Raw genomic sequence first — 24,081 nt, forward strand, 5'->3', positions numbered from 1 at the left:
TACTTAAATGTCCCTCAACCATCTGTCAGAAAAAGCAACATTTATCTGAAAAATTGTTTTGCGGGATACAACTCTAGGAGATCCAGCCTGCATAGGGGAAGGAACATTGAGGTTTGTCACAAGATGTAAAAAGTCTAGTTAATAAAAATTTCAATCTGAGAAATTTCCAGTGAAAAACCCTTCTTTCTTTAAAATAGATCTTGCACAACACTGAATTTTCTGAAAGGTGCTAAAGCACTTTAGACTCCCAGACCCACTTTAAGGTCTCTATTTATTTATTTATCTTAAACATAAAATGTAATAACTCCATCACACAGGATCTCTCAAGGTTTATTCAGCTTCTATCCCATGAATGATAAAGAGGAAGAGTTATATAAACAAAGGATTGTATTATCAGAGATCTTGCTTAGTCATAATGACCGTTTCTCAAGCAGACAGTGTAAGAGAGGCAAAAAGCCAGCTGAGGTAAGTCTCCCAGAGGCTCAACGAGGATTCCCAATTCACCTGACAGACCGTCTATTCGTGGACTATGTGGTGTCTGCATTAGGTGTTAAATGTGATCTATGCAGGATTCAAACTAAGTAAATATAGCTATTGTATAGTAATGCCTATTGGTGCATAAGTAGCATATACAGCCTAAATCACTTTCTAGCAAGACAGGATCTCTCCGGAGCAGGGACATTTCTAGGGATGGGTGAGCAGGGCTGTTGCCCTAGGTACCAGCTTCTAGGAAGTGCTGTACCACCATACCATTCAGCCTTTTAAAAATATATTGGAGGCTTGACTGCTGTGGGATGGGGCAGTGAAAACGTTTTCACATGACTGGCACCACCACTCCTGCTCACAAGTGTTCCGAGGACAGGCTGACTTCCACACCAACCTGCATACCCCATGCGCACGAGAGACTGGGAATATAGCAACAAATATTGCAGAGGGGTAATTTCTATATGCTGTACTCCACTTTCTACTTACAAAGTGGTTTTACACTTTATTATATTCCATATTACAACTTTACAGTCTACCATTACAATTTCAACTCATAATTAAGCAATTCAGTACATACTTTGATAAATGCCTTTCAGTGTACTGTATATATTTAACTAAAAAAGTACAAAACAAGCACAGTGCTGCAATTGTCCGGGCACTTTCAATGTTGCTCAGCAAAATAAGCGAGAACACTGTTTGAAAGCATGTTAATTTGGGGGGGGAAAAATACTGAATGTATACTAGTCACTCATTTGAATTTTAACAAACTTTGCACAGCTCCAAGTATTCCTGAGAAATATCTGTAAAGTGTCACTTTTACTTCTAAATCTCTTTATATTTCGGCAGTGGATCTAAGCGAGCCATAACCTCCTTCACCAGATGTTCCACTGATGGCGCAAAAAACATGTAAGGAGTCGTGCATCCAGGGAGAATGCATAGTATCTTCTTGGTACATCTAAACAAAACCAAGGTAGTAATTAAGTCAAGTTTTAACTCATTATTCATTCATGATATCACTATTTTAAAAGATACACAAAGCAAATGTGGTATAGTATTACCCAATTTTGTCTTCAAAGCTGGGTTGCAAAGGCAGCATAACAAAGAAATGAGAAAGAATGGTTATTCAGTAACTACAGCATGATGCATATATGTTATTAGGTAGATTTCAGGAGAAGAGACTGTTGAGCTTAAAGACTTAAGAGCTTAAAGGAATTTTTAAACTCTTGCCTTACTGCTATACCTGTATATTTTAACAATAGCTCAGAACAAATGTTATTTTAGTGGCAATCAGGAATTTATTACCAAAGAACAGAAAGCTGCTTGTGAAAGATGTTGTTCAACCAAAATCAGTATTGTATAGTATGATTTGATGACCTATACATATGACCTAGAAACCAAACTTCATTATACTGCAGCATTTACTTTAAAATGTACAAAATGAAACCAACACAGCTCCAGAAACTGATATTTCTCAGTCGGATTTCAGTAGCTTTGCCGACTTCTCTAGTTTAGAAAATAAACCTAAATTCTGTGATGCAACTGTCAGGATGAGCGGTAAATACAAATACAGGTAGGAACCCCCTTGCTTGTACACCCTGGTGGTAGAAAGATTCTAGGTGCTCAGATCCCATTGAAATAGGTGGGAGTTCTGAGCCTTCCCTGCAGAAGCAAATTGATGACAATGGATGTCAGTGCAGACAACCTTTGATGACAATGGATGTCAGTGCAGAGTGGTGAATATAGTATAGTTGCAGGCATAGACATGATGAAACTGGTTTTGGTACTCTCTTAGAGAGCACGGCTGTAGAGCTGGGTTAATAATGGATTTTTCAGTTTACTGGCAATTTTGAAAAAAAGTCAAAAAATTGTTTTGGGTTAGATTGAAAATGAAAATTTTTGGAGAATTCAAAAGTAAAAATTTGTTTAGAGTTGAATAAAATGTTTTGTGTGACTGCATGAAATGTTTTGTTTAGATTGTGAGCATTTTTTTGAATTTTTAAAATATAATTAAAGGAAGATTTTGAATGAAAAGTGTGTTTCAAACCAAAAATATAAAACCTTCCCCCCCCGCCAAATTTGGCAAAATCAACACCAATTCATAAATGTTTGTGTCACCAATCTTGCATTTATTGCCAAAAAAAGTCAGGGCACAGTGGGAACTACAACATAGTACCTATCTGTTGTACCTTGATTTCAAAGAGTTCCTACTGGAGTAGGTAACTGGGGGGTTAGGGTACATTCTGTGGGGGCACTGGTAAGCCAAAGGATTTACACTGATGGAACCGAGCTCAGAATCTGGCCCATCCAGCACTGTGCTTCTCTCTGTGGCTCCCTGTGTCCTCTAATTGCAGTTCTCCATCTACTTTTGCTTCTACCCTTCTCTTCCCCTATCTCTCTCTCTTGCAGCTTCCCTTCCCTTCACTATCGTAAATGACCTGAAAGTGGGCCTCAGGGGGGCATCTATTGGGTTGCCCTTCTCCCTTCCATGTCAAAATAGGGGACGATATTTGTTTGTTGGCTGATTTTTAAAAAAAGTATAGCAACCATTTTTTTTAAATTGGGCCTCAAAACTAACCCAATTTCCTCCTCTGTGTTTAACTGAGGAACTTGCAGAAGAGTTTCATTATGTTAAAACTGGTAGTAGCAAAATGTCTATTAAATGGACAAAAGATTCAAAGCCAACCATTATCTACATGTAATAAGTAAGACGAACATGAAGATCAATTTTGTATATATGAAATCTTGGGCTATTCATTCTATATAATGCAAAATGTAGAATCTTCATTAATGAAAACTAATATTCTTAGCTAGCACTTAACCTGAAAACAGCAGATAATGCATTAATATGTTGCCCCATTCATCGACAAGAACAAGATGGTGCATTTTTAAATGTGTTCAGATAATAGGGAGTATATTAACAATGCATCTCTGTTCTAAGAGCCCCCTACCTGCTGTGATGCTAAGGTGTGGTACTGGCTGATTTGCTTTCAATTTGATTATTGCAGAATTAAAAAACCCTCAAATTCTGGCAGCTGCATGTAAATTAAATAGCTTGGTCATGTTTACTTGAAAAAAGACTGGAGTAAGCAGGTGCAACTCTGTGAAAGTTTCTGGGCAAAATTCAGCAGTGAAATAAACAAGTTATAATATGTGGACAATGCACAGCAGGGGGCAGGTAGCAGAAAAAGCAACTAACTAGAAGATGTAAGGTAAAGCAGACACCCCTTAGTACTTTCCTCCTCCCCAACACTCCCAGGGCCAAATTCAGCCCTCGCACAAGAGACTGACCTGAACAAACATCCAGTTATGTCAAGGTTTCTAGTTGGCTTCCACAGACACCAAACTATTGTAAATTGCACTTGGTTTGCAAATGCCAAATTGATGCAAGTTATACTTTGCCACTTGCATACATTTTCCTATCAATTTACACAACTGTTTGTGTCACCTCTGAATTTGATGAAATATTTTTCAAGAGACCTGATGATGTATATGAATATAAAGTGGTACAGTTATAATAGAAATGAAGGGAACTGTTTAATCAAACAAAATCATTATATATTGTGTGCAGACCCTCCTCCCAGGCTATTTTAATTTCACATGTTCAGTTAAAATTATACTGTATATAGTACTCTAAACTGTAGGAGATGAAATTATTGTGCATAACATGACTAGGAAATTCTGAGAACATCTTGTTCAATCAGAAGTTACAAACATAATTATTTGTTTTAGACACCTGGTACTGTAGCTATGTTATATTAACTTTCTTTTATAAAATTAAAGATATGATCCCAGAGGTAGAGAGATCACTTCGAAGAGCCAACTGGCCTTTGATTTCATTACCATGTTAATGGATGGGTACAAGTTATTCTTCTGCATCTGTTAACACTATGCTATTATTGATCATAGATTACATCTGTACAACACCTTTCACCCAGAAGATTCCCAAAGTGTGATTACAGTGCATGTATATCTAATGGCATAACACCCACATACGCATTCATTTCCTCCTGGGTTTTACATGCTGTTTAACACATACATTGCTGTTTAGGCCAGGAAGCAGAAAACATTAGAAAAAGAGGGAACAATTTATATAGGCAAGAAGTAACTAATCAAGTTGCCAGCAAACCAAGACTTATTACTGTATTCTTGCAAAAACTGCAAGCCTAGTTATTTGCATCTGCGAACCCTAAAGCACAGTATACTGCAACTCCACAATGAGGCACAGGATGATACCCAGTTTGTGTAGTTAATCTCCAGTGATTCACTACATCAGGCCTTTCTGTCACCAAGCTCTTCCACAATTAGAATCATAGAATAGACTCTCAGGACTGGAAGGGACCTCGAGAGGTCATCTAGTCCGGTCCTCTGCACTCATGGCAGGGCTAAGTATTATCTATTCTAGAATGTATGATCAGCAGCTCTGACATGAGTATTTTAAAGCACGAGTTCTGTGTGTAACACCCCCCTATGATTTGCATTTGTTTGTTTTAAGCTTTCTATAAGAAAAAGGTAACAGCTAGAAGGGACACAGATCTTTAGATGGTTGCCCAGTCATAATATTTAACACTTCTGTACTGTTAGCTCTTCAAAATCACTGTACAAACATTAAACAAACTTGATCTAAAGGCTTTCAGCTTTTGAATGACTAGGAGTTGACAAAACAGACCTATTCCCTGTTTTGTTCTCTGCCCCCCTGAACAAAAAGACTTCATTGAAAATCAGCATTTTAGAAGAACCATTAAGGATCTTTCAAAAGAACATCCAACCAAGGCTGCTGTAGTGACGCCCTTTGTTACATTAGGTCTGGTGTTTAAGGCTGGTATAGAATGAAGGGAGAGCGTCCTGTTTCATGTGCATGTGTATATCAAGCAAACCTTGCTTATTTTTTTCCATTAAGTACTCAGAGATTAGGGGATGAAAGTGAATGAGATTCTGCTTATACCACATGTGAAAAAGCAGAAAGAACCAAAATCTCTTCTTGTGCAAAAATCTGTTCTCCCTGAAGTCAATAACTGTCAGCAGGACTTGGCTTGTGTTTTCATTCCCATCTCGAATCACACACATCCCATGCTTACTCAACATTTTCTAGTCGGGAAAGAAGTTCGTTTGAGTTGGGGCAGAAAAATGAGGACTAACTTCAGGTTTATTTAGCTTTAAGTTTTTGGAATGAAACTGAAAAGAAATCAAATGTGAGGTACTTTTATGATGGATTGAATGGCTAAGGAACCAGCAAATGTACAGAACCTGCCTTTAGCCTATTCAGCCAGTATTTCTATCATAGCCTGCTAAGAAGTGGATTTAAAATCCTTGAGGGAGCAGGGAGGGAGAAACCTACAACGTTGTGTGTTGAGCTTCCTCCAGTGCTTTTGCAACCCCTTAAAAGTACAAAGATGCGTTGGCCTGTGGAACTAGGCTGAGCATAAGGGAAGAACCTGGTGGCCTGTGCATCCCAGTACAGAAAAATACATGAAAGAAAAACCTTGGATGTCTCTGATTTTTAGTACAGTTCACTACAGTACTGAACACAGCGCATCATATATCTGACGTCCCTCGATGGAAGGGTCTGTAAAAGTTCAAGGACTTGTATCCAGAATGGGATGTCTTGTTTTGTTTTTCCTACAAATGTGTGGGAATTTGTTCGCTATACATGGGAGGGGCAATCGTCCTGGCTGGAGTTGGATAGAGTGTGTGCGGGTTCTGTGCAAGCTTCCCACCTACCGCTCTGGTAGTGCCCCTTCCCCCTGCCCCGCCCTCCCACAGGTGCTCACCAGGTGTCCAGAAACGGGACCCAGCACACATAGAAGATGACGGCGACGGGCACTAGGACCCAGGAGGCAGCATCCTGGAACAGCCTGCCAGCCTCAGCCCAGGAGAGGGACAGAGGGAGCCTCTTCCCTCCCTCACAGCTAAGCAGAGCTCTGGAGAAAATCGGGGGTGGGGGGCATAGCGGGGGGACAATGCCTGCTCAAACTACATCCACGGTTGGCACAGGTTTCCGTGGTAACCGGATTTTTAGTGTCCGGTCACCAGTATTAACCGGATCCCTGGCAGTGTGGCTGAGCTCCTCCCAAGCCACAGAGGGCTGCTTTGCCTTTCTTTTGCAAGCTCACTCCCCCACACCCGGCCCCGGCCGTGCCCGCTGCCTGACCAGTAGGGCTGAAAAATAGGAGGGCCTCAGGCTATAGCCTTATCAGCCTACTGGTTAATGTGGCTCTGCCCACGCCCTGCTTCCAGCTTCAAGTCCTCTGGTTGGTGGGAATTTTGGTAATACAATGTCATCAGAAATGGGTTGAGTTGGGTATCATTCCCCTTTCTGCCACCAAAACAATGGTACCAAACATGCCAAAACTTGAATAATTATGGAGCTGTATATTTGACAAAATGTTTTTTAAAAAAAATCAATGTTTGTATAATTATACTTTACCACAGGCATGGGAAACATGCAGCCCTCACAAAGTTACACTGTGGCCCTCGACTGACAGTACTGTGCTATCAGTTAATGCTCAGAACATAACACCTGAATCATTTTTTTTTATGTTACAGATTACTGTAAATGGAAGGAATGCATCAAGTTGATTTGCCATCATTGGCAAAGAAGAAGCAGTTCAGTGGTATTATCAGCTTTGCTTATTTTGCCAAAAGAGTTGTAATGAAGCACTGATTAAGACGTCAGAATCCATCTTTAAATAGCATGCATATAGTTAAACAACAATGCATATAACATACATTACATACAATCCCAATGTAATTTATTAGAAAATCCTTGTTTTTACTTTGGTCTTGATCATTTTTAGGTATCAATGGGAAGACAAAGAGTACCAACTAGTAGCCGAATCTTTGGAGGATATCACCACTGAAGATCTGGTAACACATATAGCATGTAAAGTGCCACAAGCCTTAAGAAATGCACACAAACTGAATATGGCAAGGTTGGAGAGAAAGTACATCAAGCAACAGGAAAATGGATGGAACATGTGCCAGCTGTGGGCAAGACTTGCCTTATACTAAGTCCCAAGGTCTGTGTTTAGAGAAGAACACCTGCTTCTTCTGTGGTTAGCCCAAAGGCATTCATTATGCACAGTTTCCACCTGTGAGACATGGCATTATGAAGCTGCTGCCATGCATGTTCAGTGAAGTTTCTGTGTTGCTCTCATGAAGAGGCTGACGCTAGAATTATCTTGCATGCCATCCATGCCACAAAGAGAGGTGCATCTGAACTCCAAATTTTTGCACAAGATTCAGATGTTCTAATGCTCTCTGCAATTGTGACAGAATGCACCCCATATGCGCACCCTACTGTAATACTCTTTGTACAAAGTATACCTTGATAGGTATCATTTGAAAACTCATAACTTCCTGATCAGTAATATCATGGTAAAATGCATGTAGCAACATTATGTGTAAAGTTATGAACATAAGCTGACATCATGACTGAATGTGTTTCCCAGATAAGTCTGAGGAGGGGCTAAGCCAGTTTCTCTAAAACAAAGGACAAGTTGATGGCCCAGCCACATGTCAATAAAGCTGATGGGACATAACCGATCAAGTGGACATTCTTTGGCAAGAAAAGGGGACACGGACAAAGAGATCTGCATCTTAGCAAAAAAACAGCTGGAGGTGTCCTTCCTCCATCAGACCTCCATCTCCTGGTTCTCAGCTGGAAATGTTTTCCAAGGGGGGGAATTGAAATTATAAAAAGGAGGAGCAAACACCTCAAGAGACCTGTTCCTCTCTCTCCTCCTGTCCATTTCACAATTTTGCACCTGAGAAGGCGAAAGAAACAGCAGCTGGACTCTGGGGAAGGGGCCCTGACCGGAAGAGTTTGTCAGTAACACTCTTGGAAGCATATGGTGAGAAATTTTGCTTTGAATCTAATATAGTTTGTTAAGATAGGCACTAGAAAGTGTTATCTTTATTTTTCTAGTAATCATTTTGACTTTTATGCCTCATTCCTTGTACTCACTTAAAATCTCTCTCTTTATAGTTAAACTTGTTTTACCTAATCCAGTGTGTTTATCTTAAAGTGTCTGGGTAACTATTTAAGATAACAAGCTAGTGTATATAATGGACTTAATACATCTGAACTGTCCAGGAGAGGGCTGAGCGGCACAGGACATATATTTTAGGGGGGAAATCTGCGATTGGGAATATGTTGGGGTCACCCTGCAGAAGTAACCCAAGTGTGGCTGGAAGTTTGCAGTTTCGCACAGACACACAGGGCGTGGGTGGCATGCTGGAAGGCTGTTTGTGAGCAGCCCCGGTGGGAGCTACAGCAGCAAGACACTATAAGGCACCTACGGTTACAGGACAATGGTGGGACAGTCCCTCACTGATCTGGATTGCACCGTGGTATGTCATAGAGATGCTACCCAAGACTTCCAGAATATTCTGTTTTTGTGCCTGCTGCTGAGGAGCAGAATCGCAGTGTATCCCTCAGAGACCTGTTCCTATCACTCGGACCATTAAAAGCTGCCCCTCTGCCAAGTCTCCATGTCCTTTCAGAATGTGACACTACTGGAGGTTGGCTGGAAAGACCAAATTATCTTACTGGAAGGCTTTTGTTTCGGCCTCCAAAGACACTCTCCTGGCTCTGGAGGTGCTTGGAACAGCTGAGACAATCACTGATGAGGTCATAAGTACGCTGGAGGTGTTTGCATGCCGACTTTGCCGTTTGAAGACCAACATTACAACACTTGCCGAGTTACACTGGTTGCCTTCCTCTTGGAAAATGTCTGACAGAGCAAAACTGCTACTGAGAAGGGGTGCAATCTAGAGGGCAAATGATCAAGCAATGGAATGGCTCTGGGATGATCAAACATATCCAAAACTACCATCCCCTATCAGGCATGAAGGGGTATTGGAGGATGGACTGATCACACTAGTCATGTTTGAAATACCATGCGCTCCCCAATCAATCCTTCAACTAATCAAATGCTTGTGCACAAAGACCAAGTGCTCACCACCGTGCAAATGTTTAGCCAGCAGCCTTCCTTGTACAAAGAAGTCCAAGTGTGATATGGACGAGGATCAGCATGACAATGGGTCTAGCAGAGATGCCTTAGATGGAGATTACTTTGATGAATAAATATTTTCAGTCATACATGTCAAGGATAACTTTCCTAGGTTTGCCAGAGATCAATATCCTTTTTAATGTAAGCAATGCATCCCTGTGTTAGAGTATCATTAAAAAAAACATTGATTTTTCAACATTTTCTCCGATAGGTAGCTATATAATTGTTCTTGGTTTGCCATGTTTGGTACCAATGTGTGTGTGGAAGAAAGGGCTTGAATAAGGGCTGCAAACGATACCCAGCTCGACCTATTTCTGAAGACATTGTATTATCAAAATTCCCACCAACTAGAGGACCTGGAGCTGGCCACTGTGGGGCGGGAGAAGGTGGGAGTGAGTCCTCCACTGAAATGATTCTGTAGAATTTTTCGAGTCAGAGGACACCTCTCTTACCTTCTTATCACTAAGTTGCCCACAGAATGTGATTTCACTACACTGGGCTCCCAAGCTAGAGATAATATTTCAGCATAGTTTTGGAGTCTCTTTAAATACATGCCTGTTCATGGATGATGTCGGAAAGCTCTTTCACCATGTCTCTGAAGTTTGATTTTAGTCCTTCATGGTACTCTACTTGGTCTTCCTTAATGAGCTGCTCATTGAGTTCCAGAGCAAGTCCACAGGCCTGTATAAATTTCCTGGGGATGAAAGAAATAGCCACTGGGCATTATTGTTTCTCATTCAGATTTGCAGATTGCAGCCAAAAAAACAAACGGATATGTATGACTTTGTTTACAAATTCACCCTGTGGGCAAGCACAAAGCAACATCTAATCCAAAAAGCAACCCACAGATTCTCTCTTGGGTGGCACTGAGCAAAAAGGATGTTTGTATTCTATTCCCAGCTGTTACTGTTACTCTTTTTCTCCTGCTGATAATAGCTCATCTTAATTAATTAGCCTCTTTACTCCACCTTTTCATGTTCCCTGTATGTGTGTGTGTGTGTGTGTGTGTATCTATCTATATATCTTCTTACTATATGTTCCATTCTATGCATCTGATGAAGTGGTCTGTAGCCCACGAAAGCTTATGCTCAAATACATTTGTTAGTCTCTAAGGTGCCACAAGTACTCCTGTTCTTTTTTCTCGGATTAAGTTCTCTCTTTCACATGACCACTTTTCCCGTCTGAGGCTGTAGTGAAATAACAGCGTCTGACTTTCAAAGGCTGTTATGAAAGGGATAGAGCTGCCGGGACCATAAAACTGTGCAGGGTACAAGATGTCTTCCCTCTTTCTTTTGTGGCAAGCGTAAGTTTCCGGTACAGTTGAAGGGGCTGCTCCCTCACTACTTCCCTGGGGTATCCAATGCCCCAAAGGGGACAGGAAAGAAGTGTCAACAGGCTACTCCCCCTGTGCACTGGCCAGCTGTGTGGGGCGGGAGGCAGCTGCACCCAACAAAGGAGGCAGCAGCAACAGGTGAGCAGGTTGGGTGTGCCTCATTGCTTCAAGAGGAATTCTAGATACCAAAGGCAGACTAGTAGGAATGAGGAGAGAAGGAAGGACGAAAGTGGGGAAAAACCTACAATGGCCCTAAATGGATGGAGGACGGGAAGTTAGCTATTTAGTTATCTCTTGGGAGGCACAGCGTTGGGCACAATTCTAAGACCACAGAGAGAATGACAGGATAGATTAGTAGGTAGGTAGATTGATAGACAGACAGACAGATGCAAAACAAATTCTTGTTTGAAATCAAATATCTTTGCAAAGGTAGCAATGGAAGCAAGAGTAATGGAACCACATGGACAGTAAATGGATTTATTTAAATATTTTAAAGTTCTTTCCAGTTTGACAGACACCCTAGAAAAGTCTCTCTTGAAAGATCAGGAAATGAAGCATAATAAAAAAAATTCACACACACCCCTCCCCCAAGTCTTTGTTTTTTAGCGAGACATTTCCCACTTTTAAAAAACTGTTTTGTCTGGGTGTTGAGACTTGACACCTGATAGCTCATGAATGCTCTAGCTTTAAAAACAGAGTCAGCTTTAGTGTGCAGCAACTGCTGGTGTATTTATTTATTAATTATCATCATCATTATTATTATTTTATGTTATTTATTGTAGCACCAAGAGCCCTAGTCATGAACCAGCATTCCATTGTGTTAGGCACTGTACAAACCCAGAAAGAAGAGAGAGTCCCTTCCCCAAAGAGCTTATCATCTAAGAGAAGAGACACATGGATGGATACAGACAGACAGATGATGGGGGGTATAAAAACAATGAGTCAGTAGGGGTCAACGAGATGGGCAATGGTCTCAGGTTTAGAAGGAGCCAAGATGTTCTGACTATGATTAGGTAAGTTCATCATGGATGGATATAAACTGTTCAGGAAGGACAGGCAGGGCAGAAAAGGTGGGGGAGTTGCATTGTATGTAAGAGAGCAGTATGATTGCTCAGAGCTCTGGTATGAAACTGCAGAAAAACCTGAGAGTCTCTGGATTAAGTTTAGAAGTGTGAGCAACAAGGGTGATGTCGTGGTGGAAGTCTGCTATAGACCACCGGACCAGGGGGATGAGGTGGACAAGGCTTTCTTCCGGCAACTCATGGAAGTTACTAGATTGCAGGCCCTAGTTCTCATGGGAGACGTCAGTCACCCTGATATCTGCTGGGAGAGCAATACAGCGGTGCACAGACAATCCAGGAAGTTTTTGGAAAGCGTAGGTGATAATTTCCTAGTGCAAGTGCTGGAGGAACCAACTAAGGGCGGAGCTCTTCTTGACCTGCTGCTCACAAACCGGGAAGAATTAGTAGGGGAAGCAAAAGTGGATGGGAATCTGGGAGGCAGTGACCATGAGATGGTCGAGTTCAGGATCCTGACACAAGGAACAAAGGAGAGCAGCAGAATACGGACCCTGGACTTCCGAAAAGCAGACTTTGACAACCTCCGGGAACTGATGGGCAGGGTCCCCGGGGAAAACAACATGAGGGGGAAAGGAATCCAGGAGTGCTGGCTGTATTTTAAAGAATCCTTATTGAGGTTACAGGGACAAACCATCCCGATGTGTAAAAAGAATAGTAAATATGGCAAGCGACCAGCTTGGCTTCACAGTGAATTCCTTGCTGATCTTAAACACAAAAAAGAAGCTTACAAGAAGTGGAAGATTGGACAAATGACCAGGGAAGAGTATAAGAATATTGCTCGGGGATGCAGGAGTGAAATCAGGAAGGCCAAATCACACCTGGAATTGCAGCTAGCAAGAGATGTTAAGAGTAACAAGAAGGGTTTCTTCAGGTATGTTAGCAATAAGAGGAAAGTCAAGGGAAGCGTGGGCCCCTTACTGAACGAGGGAGACAACCTAGTGACAGAGGATTTGGAAAAAGCTAATGTACTCAATGCTTTTTTTGCCTCTGTCTTCACGAACAAGGTCAGCTCCCAGACTACTGCACTGGGCAGCACAGCATGGGGAGGAGGTGACCAGCCCTCTGTGGAGAAAGAAGTGGTTTGGGACTATTTAGAAAAGCTGGACGAGCACAAGTCCATGGGGCCGGACGCGCTGCATCTGAGAGTGCTAAAGGAGTTGGCGGATGTGATTGCAGAGCCATTGGCCATTATCTTTGAAAACTCATGGCGATTGGGGGAAGTCCTGGACGACTGGAAAAAGGCTAATGTAGTGTCCAGCTTTAAAAAAGGGAAGAAGGAGGATCCTGGGAACTACAAACCAGTCAGCCTCACCTCAGTCCCTGGAAAAATCATGGAGCAGGTCCTCAAGGAATCAATTCTGAAGCACTTGGAGGAGAGGAAAGTGATCAGGAAGAGTCAGCCTGGATTCACCAAGGACAAGTCATGCCTGACTATTCTAATCGCCTTCTATGATGAGATAACTGGCTCTGTGGATGAGGGGAAAGCAGTGGAAGTGTTGTTCCTTGACTTTAGCAAAGCTTTTGACACTGTCTCCCACAGTATTCTTGCCAGCAAGTTAAAGAAGTACAGGCTGGATGAATGGACTATAAGGTGGATAGAAAGCTGGCTAGATTGTCGGGTTCAACAGGTAGTGATCAATAGCTCCATGTCTAGTTGGCAGCCGATATCAAGTGGAGTGCCCCAAGGGTCAGTCCTGGGGCCAGTTTTGTTCAATATCTTCGTAAATGATCTGGAGGATGGTGTGGATTGCACCCTCAGCAAGTTTGCAGGTGACACTAAACTGGGAGGAGAGGTAGATATACTGGAGAGTAGAGATAGGATACAGAGGGATCTAGACCAATTAGAGGATTGGGCCAAAAGAAATCTGATGAGGTTCAACAAGGACAAGTGCAGAGTCCTGCACTTAGGACGGAAGAATCCCATGCACCGCTACAGACTAGGGACCGAATGGCTAGGCAGCAGTTTTGCAGAAAAGGTCACAGGGGTTACAGTGGACGAGAAGCTGGATATGAGTCAACAGTGTACCATTGTTGCCAAGACGGCCAATGACATTTTGGGCTGTATAAGTAGGGGCACTGCCAGCAGATCAAGGGATATGATCGTTCCCCTCTATTAGACATTGGTGAGGCCTCATCTGGAGTACTGTGTCCAGTTTTGGGCCCCACACTACAAGAAGGATGTGGAAAAATTGGAAAACATCCAGCAAAGGAGAACAAAAATGATTAGGTGACTGGAACACATGACTTATGAGGAGAGGGTGAGGGAACTGGGATTGTTTAGTCTGCAGAAGAGAAGAATGAGGGGGGATTTGATAGCTGCTTTCAACTACGGGAAGGGGATTCCAAAGAAGATGGATCTAGATGGTTCTCAGTGGTAGCAGATGACAGAACGAGGAGTAATGGTCTCAAAAGTTGCAGGGGGGAGGTTTAGGTTGGATATTAGGAAAAACTTTTTCACTAAGAGAGTAGTGAAACACTGGAATGTGTTACTTAGGGAGGTGGTGGAATCTCCTTCCTTAGAAGTTTTTAAGGTCAGGCTTGTCCAAGCCCTCGCTGGGATGATTTAGTTGGGGATTGGTCTTGCTTTGAGCGGGGGGTTGGACTCGATGACCTCCTGAAGTTCCTTCCAACCCTGATATTCTATGATCATGGTCAGGATACTTTTGGGCCAGGAAAGTGGAAACCAGTTTCCTTCCAAAATAAAAAGGACAGTAACAAATCTTTGCATTGTATTTCAAATCTTAATCCTGATCATTAAAAATGTAAGAAAAACCATATATCCCATTGCTGCCAGCAGGCTAATTCAATTACTGAGTAACCTACCTGAACATTTCTTTTAACTCATTCACCTTCTTAGGGGGATATTTGCTGGACTGATTGTCATTCAGGAAAGCTCTAGCATAGGCCAGCGGACCAGCATTAACCTAAAACCCAAAATGTGAGAACTCATTTATGCTGCAGCTTTTAGGTTAATTTCAGAGGATAATCAGTTTGTTTTATTAGATATATTACTTAAGATATTACTTCATGCCACTGGATGTGCATTTCTATATGGTCATGGGATAGCAATGCTGTAGTACTGTTTATGTACCAGAACAGAAGGCACCTGTAGTTCAAAATGTTAGGCTTTACTTTTTGGGATGGAAAAAATGTATTTCCTGATCTTCTGAGTCATTTACAATAAGACATTATTATGATGATATTGTCTTGATAAGTATATGTTAATACAGAATTAACATTATTAAGCAACATATTGAATATTGACTACATATTATGATATTAACATTTCCCTTTTTTCCAAAAAAAGGTTTAAAGACATTGTATTAGATATATTTCCTGGTTTGAATCTCTTTAAGAGGCCAGCTCCCAATATAAATCTTTCAGTCCTGTTCAAATTCTATTACTAATATTTGTTTTATTTCTTTCAGGATGTTTTTCCAATTTTTTATTTATTACCACCAGTCCCATATCACGTGCATGAAAGAGGGCCTGGCTGTCTTGCATTTCATACATATATCTGGGGCATTATTATGTATTTTATTATACAGACATGGAGAAACGTACACTCTGTAAACTAAAAATTACTGAACTTGCACTACATTAATATTAGTTTCAGAGTAGCAGCCGTGTTAGTCTGTATTCGCAAAAAGAAAAGGAGTACTTGTGGCACCTTAGAGACTAACAAATTTATTAGAGCATAAGCTTTCGTGAGCTACAGCTCAGTGAGCTGTAGCTCACGAAAGCTTATGCTCTAATAAATTTGTTAGTCTCTAAGGTGCCACAAGTACTCCTTTTCTTTTTATTAATATTAGTCTATTCATTGTCTGCATCATATCATCCCATTATTTTGCTGTTATTTCACATTTACAGTCTCATGAGATTATGCATTCTAGACATAATCTTGATTGCTGCTTACTTTATTAAAAATCACTTTCAGAGAAGAAAAGCACCAACAAAGTTATCTGTATTAGAAAATTTTACACACAGGTTTGAAGTTTCAGCAATCTAGATAAACTCATATCGTGCATTCTTTTTAGTGTATCAGCTACAACTAACTGTTTGCTTTAAGGGTTATGTTAGACTTTACTTTTCTATTTATGATCATTACATACAAAAAGAAAAATGAAGAAATTTACATCCCTTAATTTCCTTTTTGGGGAGTGACCTATTGAGACACATGGACCATGTCTCAGATTGGGGACAGGTCAGGATTCATGAAGCTCTTTCTGTCTGACATTTCCAGGTCAGTCTTTCAGAGCTGTTAAATATAACCAACACCTGTCACAAACAAATAATGGGCCTGATTCTGCAAACACAACTGGGTATAGTGTTTACTCCCATGAGTAGTTCCATTGACTTACAGTGGTAAGCACTCCCACCCCACCCCCCACTGTTCCTCTGATATTCTTGTTAACTGCTGGAATTAGCCTACCTGCTTGTCACCATGAAAGGTTTTCCTCCTTCCCCCCCCTGCTGTTGGTGATGGCTTATCTTAAGTGATCACTCTCTTTACAGTGTGTATGATAAACCCATTGTTTCATGTTCTCTGTGTGTGTGTATATAAATCTCTCCTCTGTTTTTTCCACCAAATGCATCCGATGAAGTGAGCTGTAGCTCACGAAAGCTTATGCTCTAATAAATTTGTTAGTCTCTAAGGTGCCACAAGTACTCCTTTTCTTTTTACATTCAGTATTGTTGGCAGGATCTGGCCTGCAGTGCTCCAGTTAACTAGTTAATGATTTCTGGAAAGTAAATAAGTTGTTCTGCCAACAGAGTAATGACTTCAAGATGTTGTGCTAATGGTCCTTACCTGTACAGAAACACAACCCTGCAACTTGAGCTGCAGCTGGATCATGTCAACCTCATTGGAAGAGCAGAGTTTTTGCAGCTCTGCTGTCTTGTCTTTTATCTCATCAGTAGCAACATCAATGGGCTTGAGATTAACCTGTTGTTCGTTATTTACTGGAATTCTCTTCTTCACATATGGAAACGAGTTTGAAGCTATTAAACATATCAAACAGAATGTACAGTCTGAAAATCTTCTCAGTCGACCCTTTCCTAAAGGCCCACGGAACAGATATAGACAGGTCCCTACCCTGAGGATCTCACAGAGCAAAGGTGAAATCCTGGCTGTGCTGAAGTCAGTAGTAGTTTTGCCACTGAGTTTCAAGAGGAGTCAGGATTTCATCCATAGCATTTAGGCATGACACGATCACAAACAAGAGGGGGAGGAAGGGGTGAGATTGAATAAATCAGATCTAAAACAATATGGAGACTCAGTCCATGTCCAATTAAAATTAAAAATTCTGCACAGAATATTAAAAATGTAAATGTATTTTAAAATTCTGTAAATTTTGTCAATAAATAAATGTGGAGGTCCAGCATGGCATTGGGGAGCACAGACCACTAGGTGCACAGAGGTGGGACAGGGACTCCAGGACAGGGATTCGGCTGTGAGGCTGCATCCAATCCTGACTCAGCGCCAGGGCTGGGCCTGACCCAGAAACACTCCAGGGTCCCACCCCTCCGTGCCAGGTGCACCAGGTGTGGGCAGGCAGGCTCAGCCTGGCAGGATCCAAGTGTGGAGGGGCTTAGTGTGGGGGGATCCAGGTGTGGGGTGAGAGGGTTCTGTATGGGACAATCTGGGTGCGGGCAGCTCAGTGGGGGGGGTACAGGTGCCAGGGGGATCTGGATGCACAGGTGCTCAGTGGTGGTGGGAGGATCTGGATGCAGGGGCAATGGGACTCTGCAGGGAAGTCCCAGGTGCAGCTGGTTGGGGGTCAGTGGAGTTAGGGTCCATGTGTGGGTGGCTTGTTGGGGTGATCCAGGTGCACAGGAGGTGGGACTCATTGAAGTGGGGGTTTGAGTGCAGGGGGCAGTCTGGGTGCACGAATGGGAAGGCTGGATGCAGGGGGTGAGGCTCGGGGGGGTTGGGATCTGAGTGCAGGGGTGGGGGACCAGATGCAGGGGGTAGGGATTCGGCAGAGTTCCAGATGCATGGGGGTTGGGCTCAGCAGGGAGTGTCTTGTGCAGAGGGCTGGGGCTCGACAGGATGGGGTTATGGGGTAGGGGGGTTGTAGGTGTGGGGAGTGAGGCTTGGTGGGGGTACTGGGTATATGGGGTGTCCAGATGCAAGAGGGTTTGGAGGACAGGGGAGCAATTCCCCATAAAGTGACCCCGCCCTCCTCCTGCATAGCTGAGGAGTGATAGGGGCAGGAAGTGTGGGGGTGGAGCCAGGGGAGGTTTCTGGGGGTGGGTCTGACCTGGCTGCTTTGTGTGGGGGAAGTGCGCTCCTTCCCCATCCCCAGCCCAGCCTGGACTAGCAGCTGAGCCCTGCACAGAATAGGGGCCACTGGCCAAGGTGTCCCCAGCCCCAAACAGGGCTGAGGAAGGCAGGTGTGTGGGGGTGGGGCTCGGCAGGGTGGGAGTTCAGTTACAGGGGGCTCCTCCTCTGCCCCCACAGTGATTTACCTCTCCGCTGGTTGCTCTGGGAGCCTGAAAGGATGTGCCCACACTGCTGGGGAGGGGCACGTGACCATTCTTGCGGCTTCCCTTTGCTTTCCCGTCAGAAAGTCATTTTTCTGCGGGGAAGCAAAGAAATCTGTGGGGGACATGAATTCTGTGCCCACATAGTGGTGCAGAATTCCCACAGGAATAATTTGAGATCCAGGGGATTAATACTGTACTGTAATTAGCTGACACTTTAAACCTTCTTTATGTGGGAATAAAATGTAACAAACCAAAATGAACAATTCTGCACGATTCTAAGTTCTAGGAGGTATTCCTGCCATTTTTTGGAGGTTAATCAGCTGTGATTTGTTGTTAAAACAATATTTGCTGATTCCTATTCCCTAATATTTAGAAGGTCATACTCACTAGTTAGAATAGTCCGTCTTTTGCACTGCTCTTCCACAGAGCCATGTTTTTTCCCAGATAAGGTATAAGGAGATTCAAACACAAATCTGCGAATGTTGTGATTTCTTTCAAACTCAGTCTTTCTTTCAGAGAGCTCTTTGTCTTCAAAGTAGGGCTTCACATAAGTCACTTGAATATGAGCATATTTGGAATCAAGATCTTTGACATTGACCTATGACAGAAGAGAGTTATTTACTAGAAGAGGAAACAGGCACAAACTACATTAACGACCAGTATAGATATTCATGGATTTATCCTTCCTGGGTGAATTCACCCCATGCAGAGGACCAGTATGAATCCTGGGGCGGGGGAGGGATAGCTCAGTGGTTTGAGTGCCTGCTAAACCCAGAGTTGTGAGTTCAGTCCTTGAGAGGGCCATTTATGGATCTGAGGCAAAAATTGGGGATTGGTCCTGCTTTGAGCAGGGGGTTGGACTAGATGACCTCCTGAGGTCTCTTCCAATCCTGATATTCTAGGATTCTATGAATCCTATACATCACTTTAGTTCCACTTATATGCTATTTCAAGGGCTTAAGTGGAACACAGGCCTTGGACTGGCCCTGCTGCCTTGGGTGAATTTCACCCACAAGAATTCCTTTGGAGCTCTGCCAGACAGTGTCAGATTGCTTCACAGAGTAACGGCCCTCCCCTGCTCACAGAGCACTATAAAGACACAGTCACACCCTGTGATGGTGACAGACATTTCAAAACTATTACAAGTAGTTCCTGTGTTCAGAACACGGGTCACATTTACACTCAGTAAAATAATCACAATTTACTGCTAGAGGGATGCGTGATCGCAGCAGAATGGGCAGGCCAAGGACCTGCTGCAAAGGAGGAACTCCTGTGAATGGAATATGTACGAGGCAAATCCCAAGGCATCATCCTAGTAAAGGGGAGGGGTTTGCAAAAGGGACAAGGGGCATCTCATGCCTGCCTGGCAAGTCCTGAGAACCCACAGCCAATCCTGTCCCCGACCATATGGACATCAGCCCCTCTATGCTGCTCCCTGCCTCTGGCTACATGGCTCAGTCTGGAGAGGGTGCAGAGCATGAGTTAATACTTCATTCACTGTCACCTGGAAGCCCTCCAGATCCATCTCCTTCTGGTCTGAGACCTGCCTCCTCCAAACCTCACAGGGCCTTGACTGTGTGATGTTTGCATGGAGTCAGGAGGACAATGTAGCTTTGGTCTCCTTCCCTTCTGACAGTCCAAAGGATTGGGATGTTAGAATGGAGTCTCCATTCCTTTGATCCTCTCTGCTCTACAGCCTAGAGCTCACTCTTCCAAGCGTTTTGTTAGCAGGGCTGTCTAGACTCAGTGACACCACATGCTGTTTAACTCCACCTTATTTGAATCTTGGATAATTTTTACATTCTCTGCTCCAAATTTTTCTCCATAAAGTTTAAGAAGTCTCAGGTTGATCTCCGACAGGCCCGTCAGCTTGGGTTCCTTATAGATGTATTCCTTGCCATCCTCTTCTTCAAAGAAAGTCTAGCATTAATCAGAAAGACGTAGGTGGTGAATGGAGAGATTTCATTACATTAAACATTTTATTTTAAAAAGCTCATTTTAAAATTTTTTTAAAAAACTTATCAGATAAGATACATTTATATGTTAAAACGATCTCTGTGTAGTAATATCTAAAAAGTTGGTGAAACTTTCAAAGTGAAAATCTGGAACTTGTACCAGGAATAAGGCTGAATATCATTTAGTCACATTACTGTAAATATAGTTAGAATGATCCCGCAATATAGAAAACTAAAGCCAGTTGTTGCTCCTTGTACATTTCATTAAAAGGGATTCTGTCCTTGGTTTTATAGAAGTCCAAAGTGAGAGACATCAGACTGTGCACTGCAGAGACAGCCACTGCCGGAGTATGTCGAACCCATAACAGTGGGCCGTATTGTGCCACCAGTTTTTAAGCAGACCTTCCCCCTGAACACACCAGTGCTAATATTCTGAAAAGTCACAATGATCTTCTGCAGAGGGAAATATCCACGATCGCTATTCGTTCTGTATTGCTTGAGTAATCCAAAGTGTTTTTTAAACTTTATTTGTTAATTTATTACAATATTTATACAGGGTAGGATTTTCAAAAGTCACTTAAGAGGAGAAATCTCATTAAAAATCAATGGGTCTTGTATCCTAAATCAGTCAGCTGCTTTTGAGAATCCCACCAAGTGTCATAAAGCTTTGTAATAAAAAATTAACAAGGCACAGAAGCCCTGTACTGAAGAGTTTACTATATAAAAGGGCACAAGGGAGCAAAATACAGAACCATCTTAAAGAAGCTAGTAGTCAGTGCAACAAGAATGCTTCCTGAATGAGACGGGTGAGCAAAGACAAGGTGCTTGGGGCAGGTTAGTTGGCAGGCCGATCTATGTACTTACTTGTCCATAAAAGGCCACTCGGAAAAAGGTTCCTAGAAGTCTTTTTCTTGTGTGCATCACCTCCAATATTTTAGTGTAAGCTCCGTGAAGTGTTCTGTACAACTGAGTAAGTTTCTGGAAAGCAGAAAAAGGCAGGTGTGTTTCAACATTATCAAAGTAGAATTATGTGAGCAGGAAGTCAGAGCTGACCCTGCAAAGTGCTAAGCACTCTTGCCCCGATTCAGCTTAGCACAGAAGCTCCTTTGAAAATGCCAGACTTAAGCATGTGCTTAACATTCATTTCAATAGGGTTAGGCATATTAAACTTTAGCACATGCCTAAATGCTCTGCTGGGTTAAGAGATCAGCAAGTTGCAGGACTGAGTCTTTGAAAGCAGAGCTGCTTGAAATATTTCACACTCAAAGTTTTTCCAGTGAAAACTGACCTTTCCTGAAAACTGAACTTTTTGTGAAAAATTGCCAACATATTTGAAGCTTTCTGGTTTTCCTGAAAGTTTTGGTGACATTTTTATTTTTATGTTTTAAAGCAGAATATTTACTGAAATAATATGCAGAATCTTTGTCCAACATTTCTGTTTATCAAAGACCAGGATTCCAGTAAACAAAAATGCTGGAGAACTATTCCTAACAAGATTTCAGTAAAAATTCTGATATGAAAATGGCGACAAAGTATTTTGGAACCTTCCAGGAAAAGCAGAAAATGGGTCCATTTCAAACCCTGCGAAACAGAGCTTTGAAATCCCCGAGAAACATTTTTTGATCCACCCTACTTCAGTGCATTCTTTCACTCCCCCACAGGAAATGAAAGATGTCCCTGAATGTTCCCTGTGACTCACACATAGGGCCAAATTCAGCTCTCAGCCATGTAGGCATTGCTCTCAGTGAGGCCAATGGGATCATCCAGGGACAGCATGTGGCCCACGGGGTACAGAAAATCACTTGGCATCACTGAAAGCCTGTCCTCAAGAATGCCTTCCCTGCAGATTTGATTGTGCATTGCACCTATTCTGAGGGAAAGTAACACATACAATTGCATGCTGGAGCATAGCTCACATTTCTTCTGTCTGGTTAACAGCCAGAAATGACCCGGATTTTGGAATGTGCCTTGCTGGTACTTTGGGCTGTGAACCACTAAGATATGCAAGCACTACGCATTATGCAAGTCAATATATGCTGGAGGCACAGTTTTAATGTCTGGTTTCTTATCTGCTTTTAGTGACTCAATTCCATGGTCTGCAGCAGGAATTCTGCAGTAGAGCAGTAGGTAATTGTATAGGGCACAACTAATTTCTTCCGGCTGGTGTCCTGCTGTCGTGGGCTTGGACACATTGGGCTGTATCGCCTCTTGGAAGAAAGATCCAGGAGCATGGGAGAAACAAGTATCCTTCTGAGAACAGGAGGAAATGTTTGCCTTGGGGCAGCTGAAGCTCTGGGTCCCCATTAGTGTCAATTACCCCCAGGTCAAAGGAAGGGACTTATTCAGTTTTAAAAATCCCCAAAGCTTCGAAGCCTTCTCAAGTCTAAGGGCACTCAGAAACAGGGGCTTCTATGGGCATGTGTGATGTGGACGTAACTATAATCTTTGCTGAATTGGGTCCCTATTTAAGAGATCTCTGTCTGCAGCATCTCATGGAAACTATTAGCCTCCAGAGTCTTGCTTTAACTTATTTTGTTTAATATTAATCAATAATACAGAGTGTACAAAAGAAATGATACAACCCATCACATCTGCTCATCACTCACAAACTAAGAATTTGTTTACTAGCATTAGAATTCTCATTAACACAAAGCCAAGCTCCAAATAGCTACCTCAAACTCATGGCGCTTTTCATAAATTGGAATGATCAGTTTGGAAACCTCTGAAATCGTTTCGTAACGTTCTGCCTTCCACAGGCCATCTACACATTGTTCCAGCAGCTCCACTAGGACTTCCTGTATGAAGCACAAAATGGAGGCTGTTCATAGCTAAGTAATCTTAGGGAGAGGTACCGTGAAAGACATCAGAACAGTTCAGCAGCACAAGGGTGGGTGACTCATTCTTAAAGAATTATTCTTATTCAATCTAAGGTTCTGCGCTTTGGAATCCCACCTCGCTGTAGTGAACATCCATCATCCCAGCATCTTCTTTCATTGCTTCCTCTTCATTAATATTGGGCGTAATTTTCCCAAAGGCTGAGCATCCATTAGGGAACAATTCTATGGAAGGCAAAAAGAAAAGTAAGTTAGAATTCAAAGGTTTCAGAGTAGCAGTTGTATTAGTCTGTATTCGCAAAAAGAAAAGGAGAACTTTTGGCACCTTAGAGACTAACAAATTTATTTGAGCATAAGCTTTCGTGAGCTACAGATCTCAGTTGGGGTCTCGGATGAAGTAAGCTGTAGCTCACAAAAGCTTATGCTCAAATAAATTTGTTAGTCTCTAAGGTGCCACAAGTACTCCTTTTCTTTTTGCGAATACAAATATTATCAAACAGTCTAATGTGGCATATGGAATACCGTGCTATGGTTACCCATGCTACATCTTTGTCATGCAGATTCCCATTGTACTTGGTCCATCTGTGCATGAAATGCTAAACTTACTTTCATGTTATCAGTTATACAGTGGCTTATGTTTTAGCATAGTTAATACATACCATCATGCCTCAGCACGGGAAGTGATGTGGGCTAGCAAATAGGACACTTATATGCATGTCAGGAGACTTGGGTTCTATTCCCAGTGCTGCCACTGACTGACTGGATGACCTTGGGCAAGTCACTTCCCCTCTCTAAACCTCACTTTCCCCTCCCAACCTTTGTCTGTCTTGTCCCTTTGGACTGTTAGATGGTTTGGGCCTGGACTGCCTGGGCACCTACAGCACCTGACACAAC

General features: G+C 42.5%; 1 protein-coding gene across 8 annotated transcripts in view; it reads right to left on the minus strand.

The window, feature by feature from the left end:
* Nucleotides 1–314: 314 nt before the first annotated feature.
* Nucleotides 315–24,081, minus strand: part of DOCK11 (dedicator of cytokinesis 11) — a 131,609-nt gene continuing 107,842 nt past the window's right edge. For 7 of the 8 annotated variants that reach the window (XM_043491539.1, XM_043491541.1, XM_043491538.1 and 4 more), the window contains 9 exons: nt 23,306–23,412; nt 23,026–23,148; nt 21,218–21,331; nt 20,172–20,318; nt 18,786–18,996; nt 16,720–16,910; nt 14,733–14,833; nt 10,053–10,191; nt 315–1,441 (listed from right to left, as the gene is read on the minus strand). In XM_043491539.1, the coding sequence (XP_043347474.1) occupies nt 1,319–1,441; nt 10,053–10,191; nt 14,733–14,833; nt 16,720–16,910; nt 18,786–18,996; nt 20,172–20,318; nt 21,218–21,331; nt 23,026–23,148; nt 23,306–23,412 (1,256 nt within the window). In that variant the 3' untranslated portion in view covers nt 315–1,318. Of the gene's footprint in view, nt 1,442–10,052; nt 10,192–14,732; nt 14,834–16,719; nt 16,911–18,785; nt 18,997–19,411; nt 19,488–20,171; nt 20,319–21,217; nt 21,332–23,025; nt 23,149–23,305; nt 23,413–24,081 lie in introns of those variants that run through there. The other variant, XM_043491543.1, reaches the window with a different exon arrangement.

The sequence above is a fragment of the Dermochelys coriacea genome, chromosome 9 (assembly GCF_009764565.3).
Source record: "Dermochelys coriacea isolate rDerCor1 chromosome 9, rDerCor1.pri.v4, whole genome shotgun sequence".
NCBI lineage: Eukaryota > Metazoa > Chordata > Testudines > Dermochelyidae > Dermochelys > Dermochelys coriacea.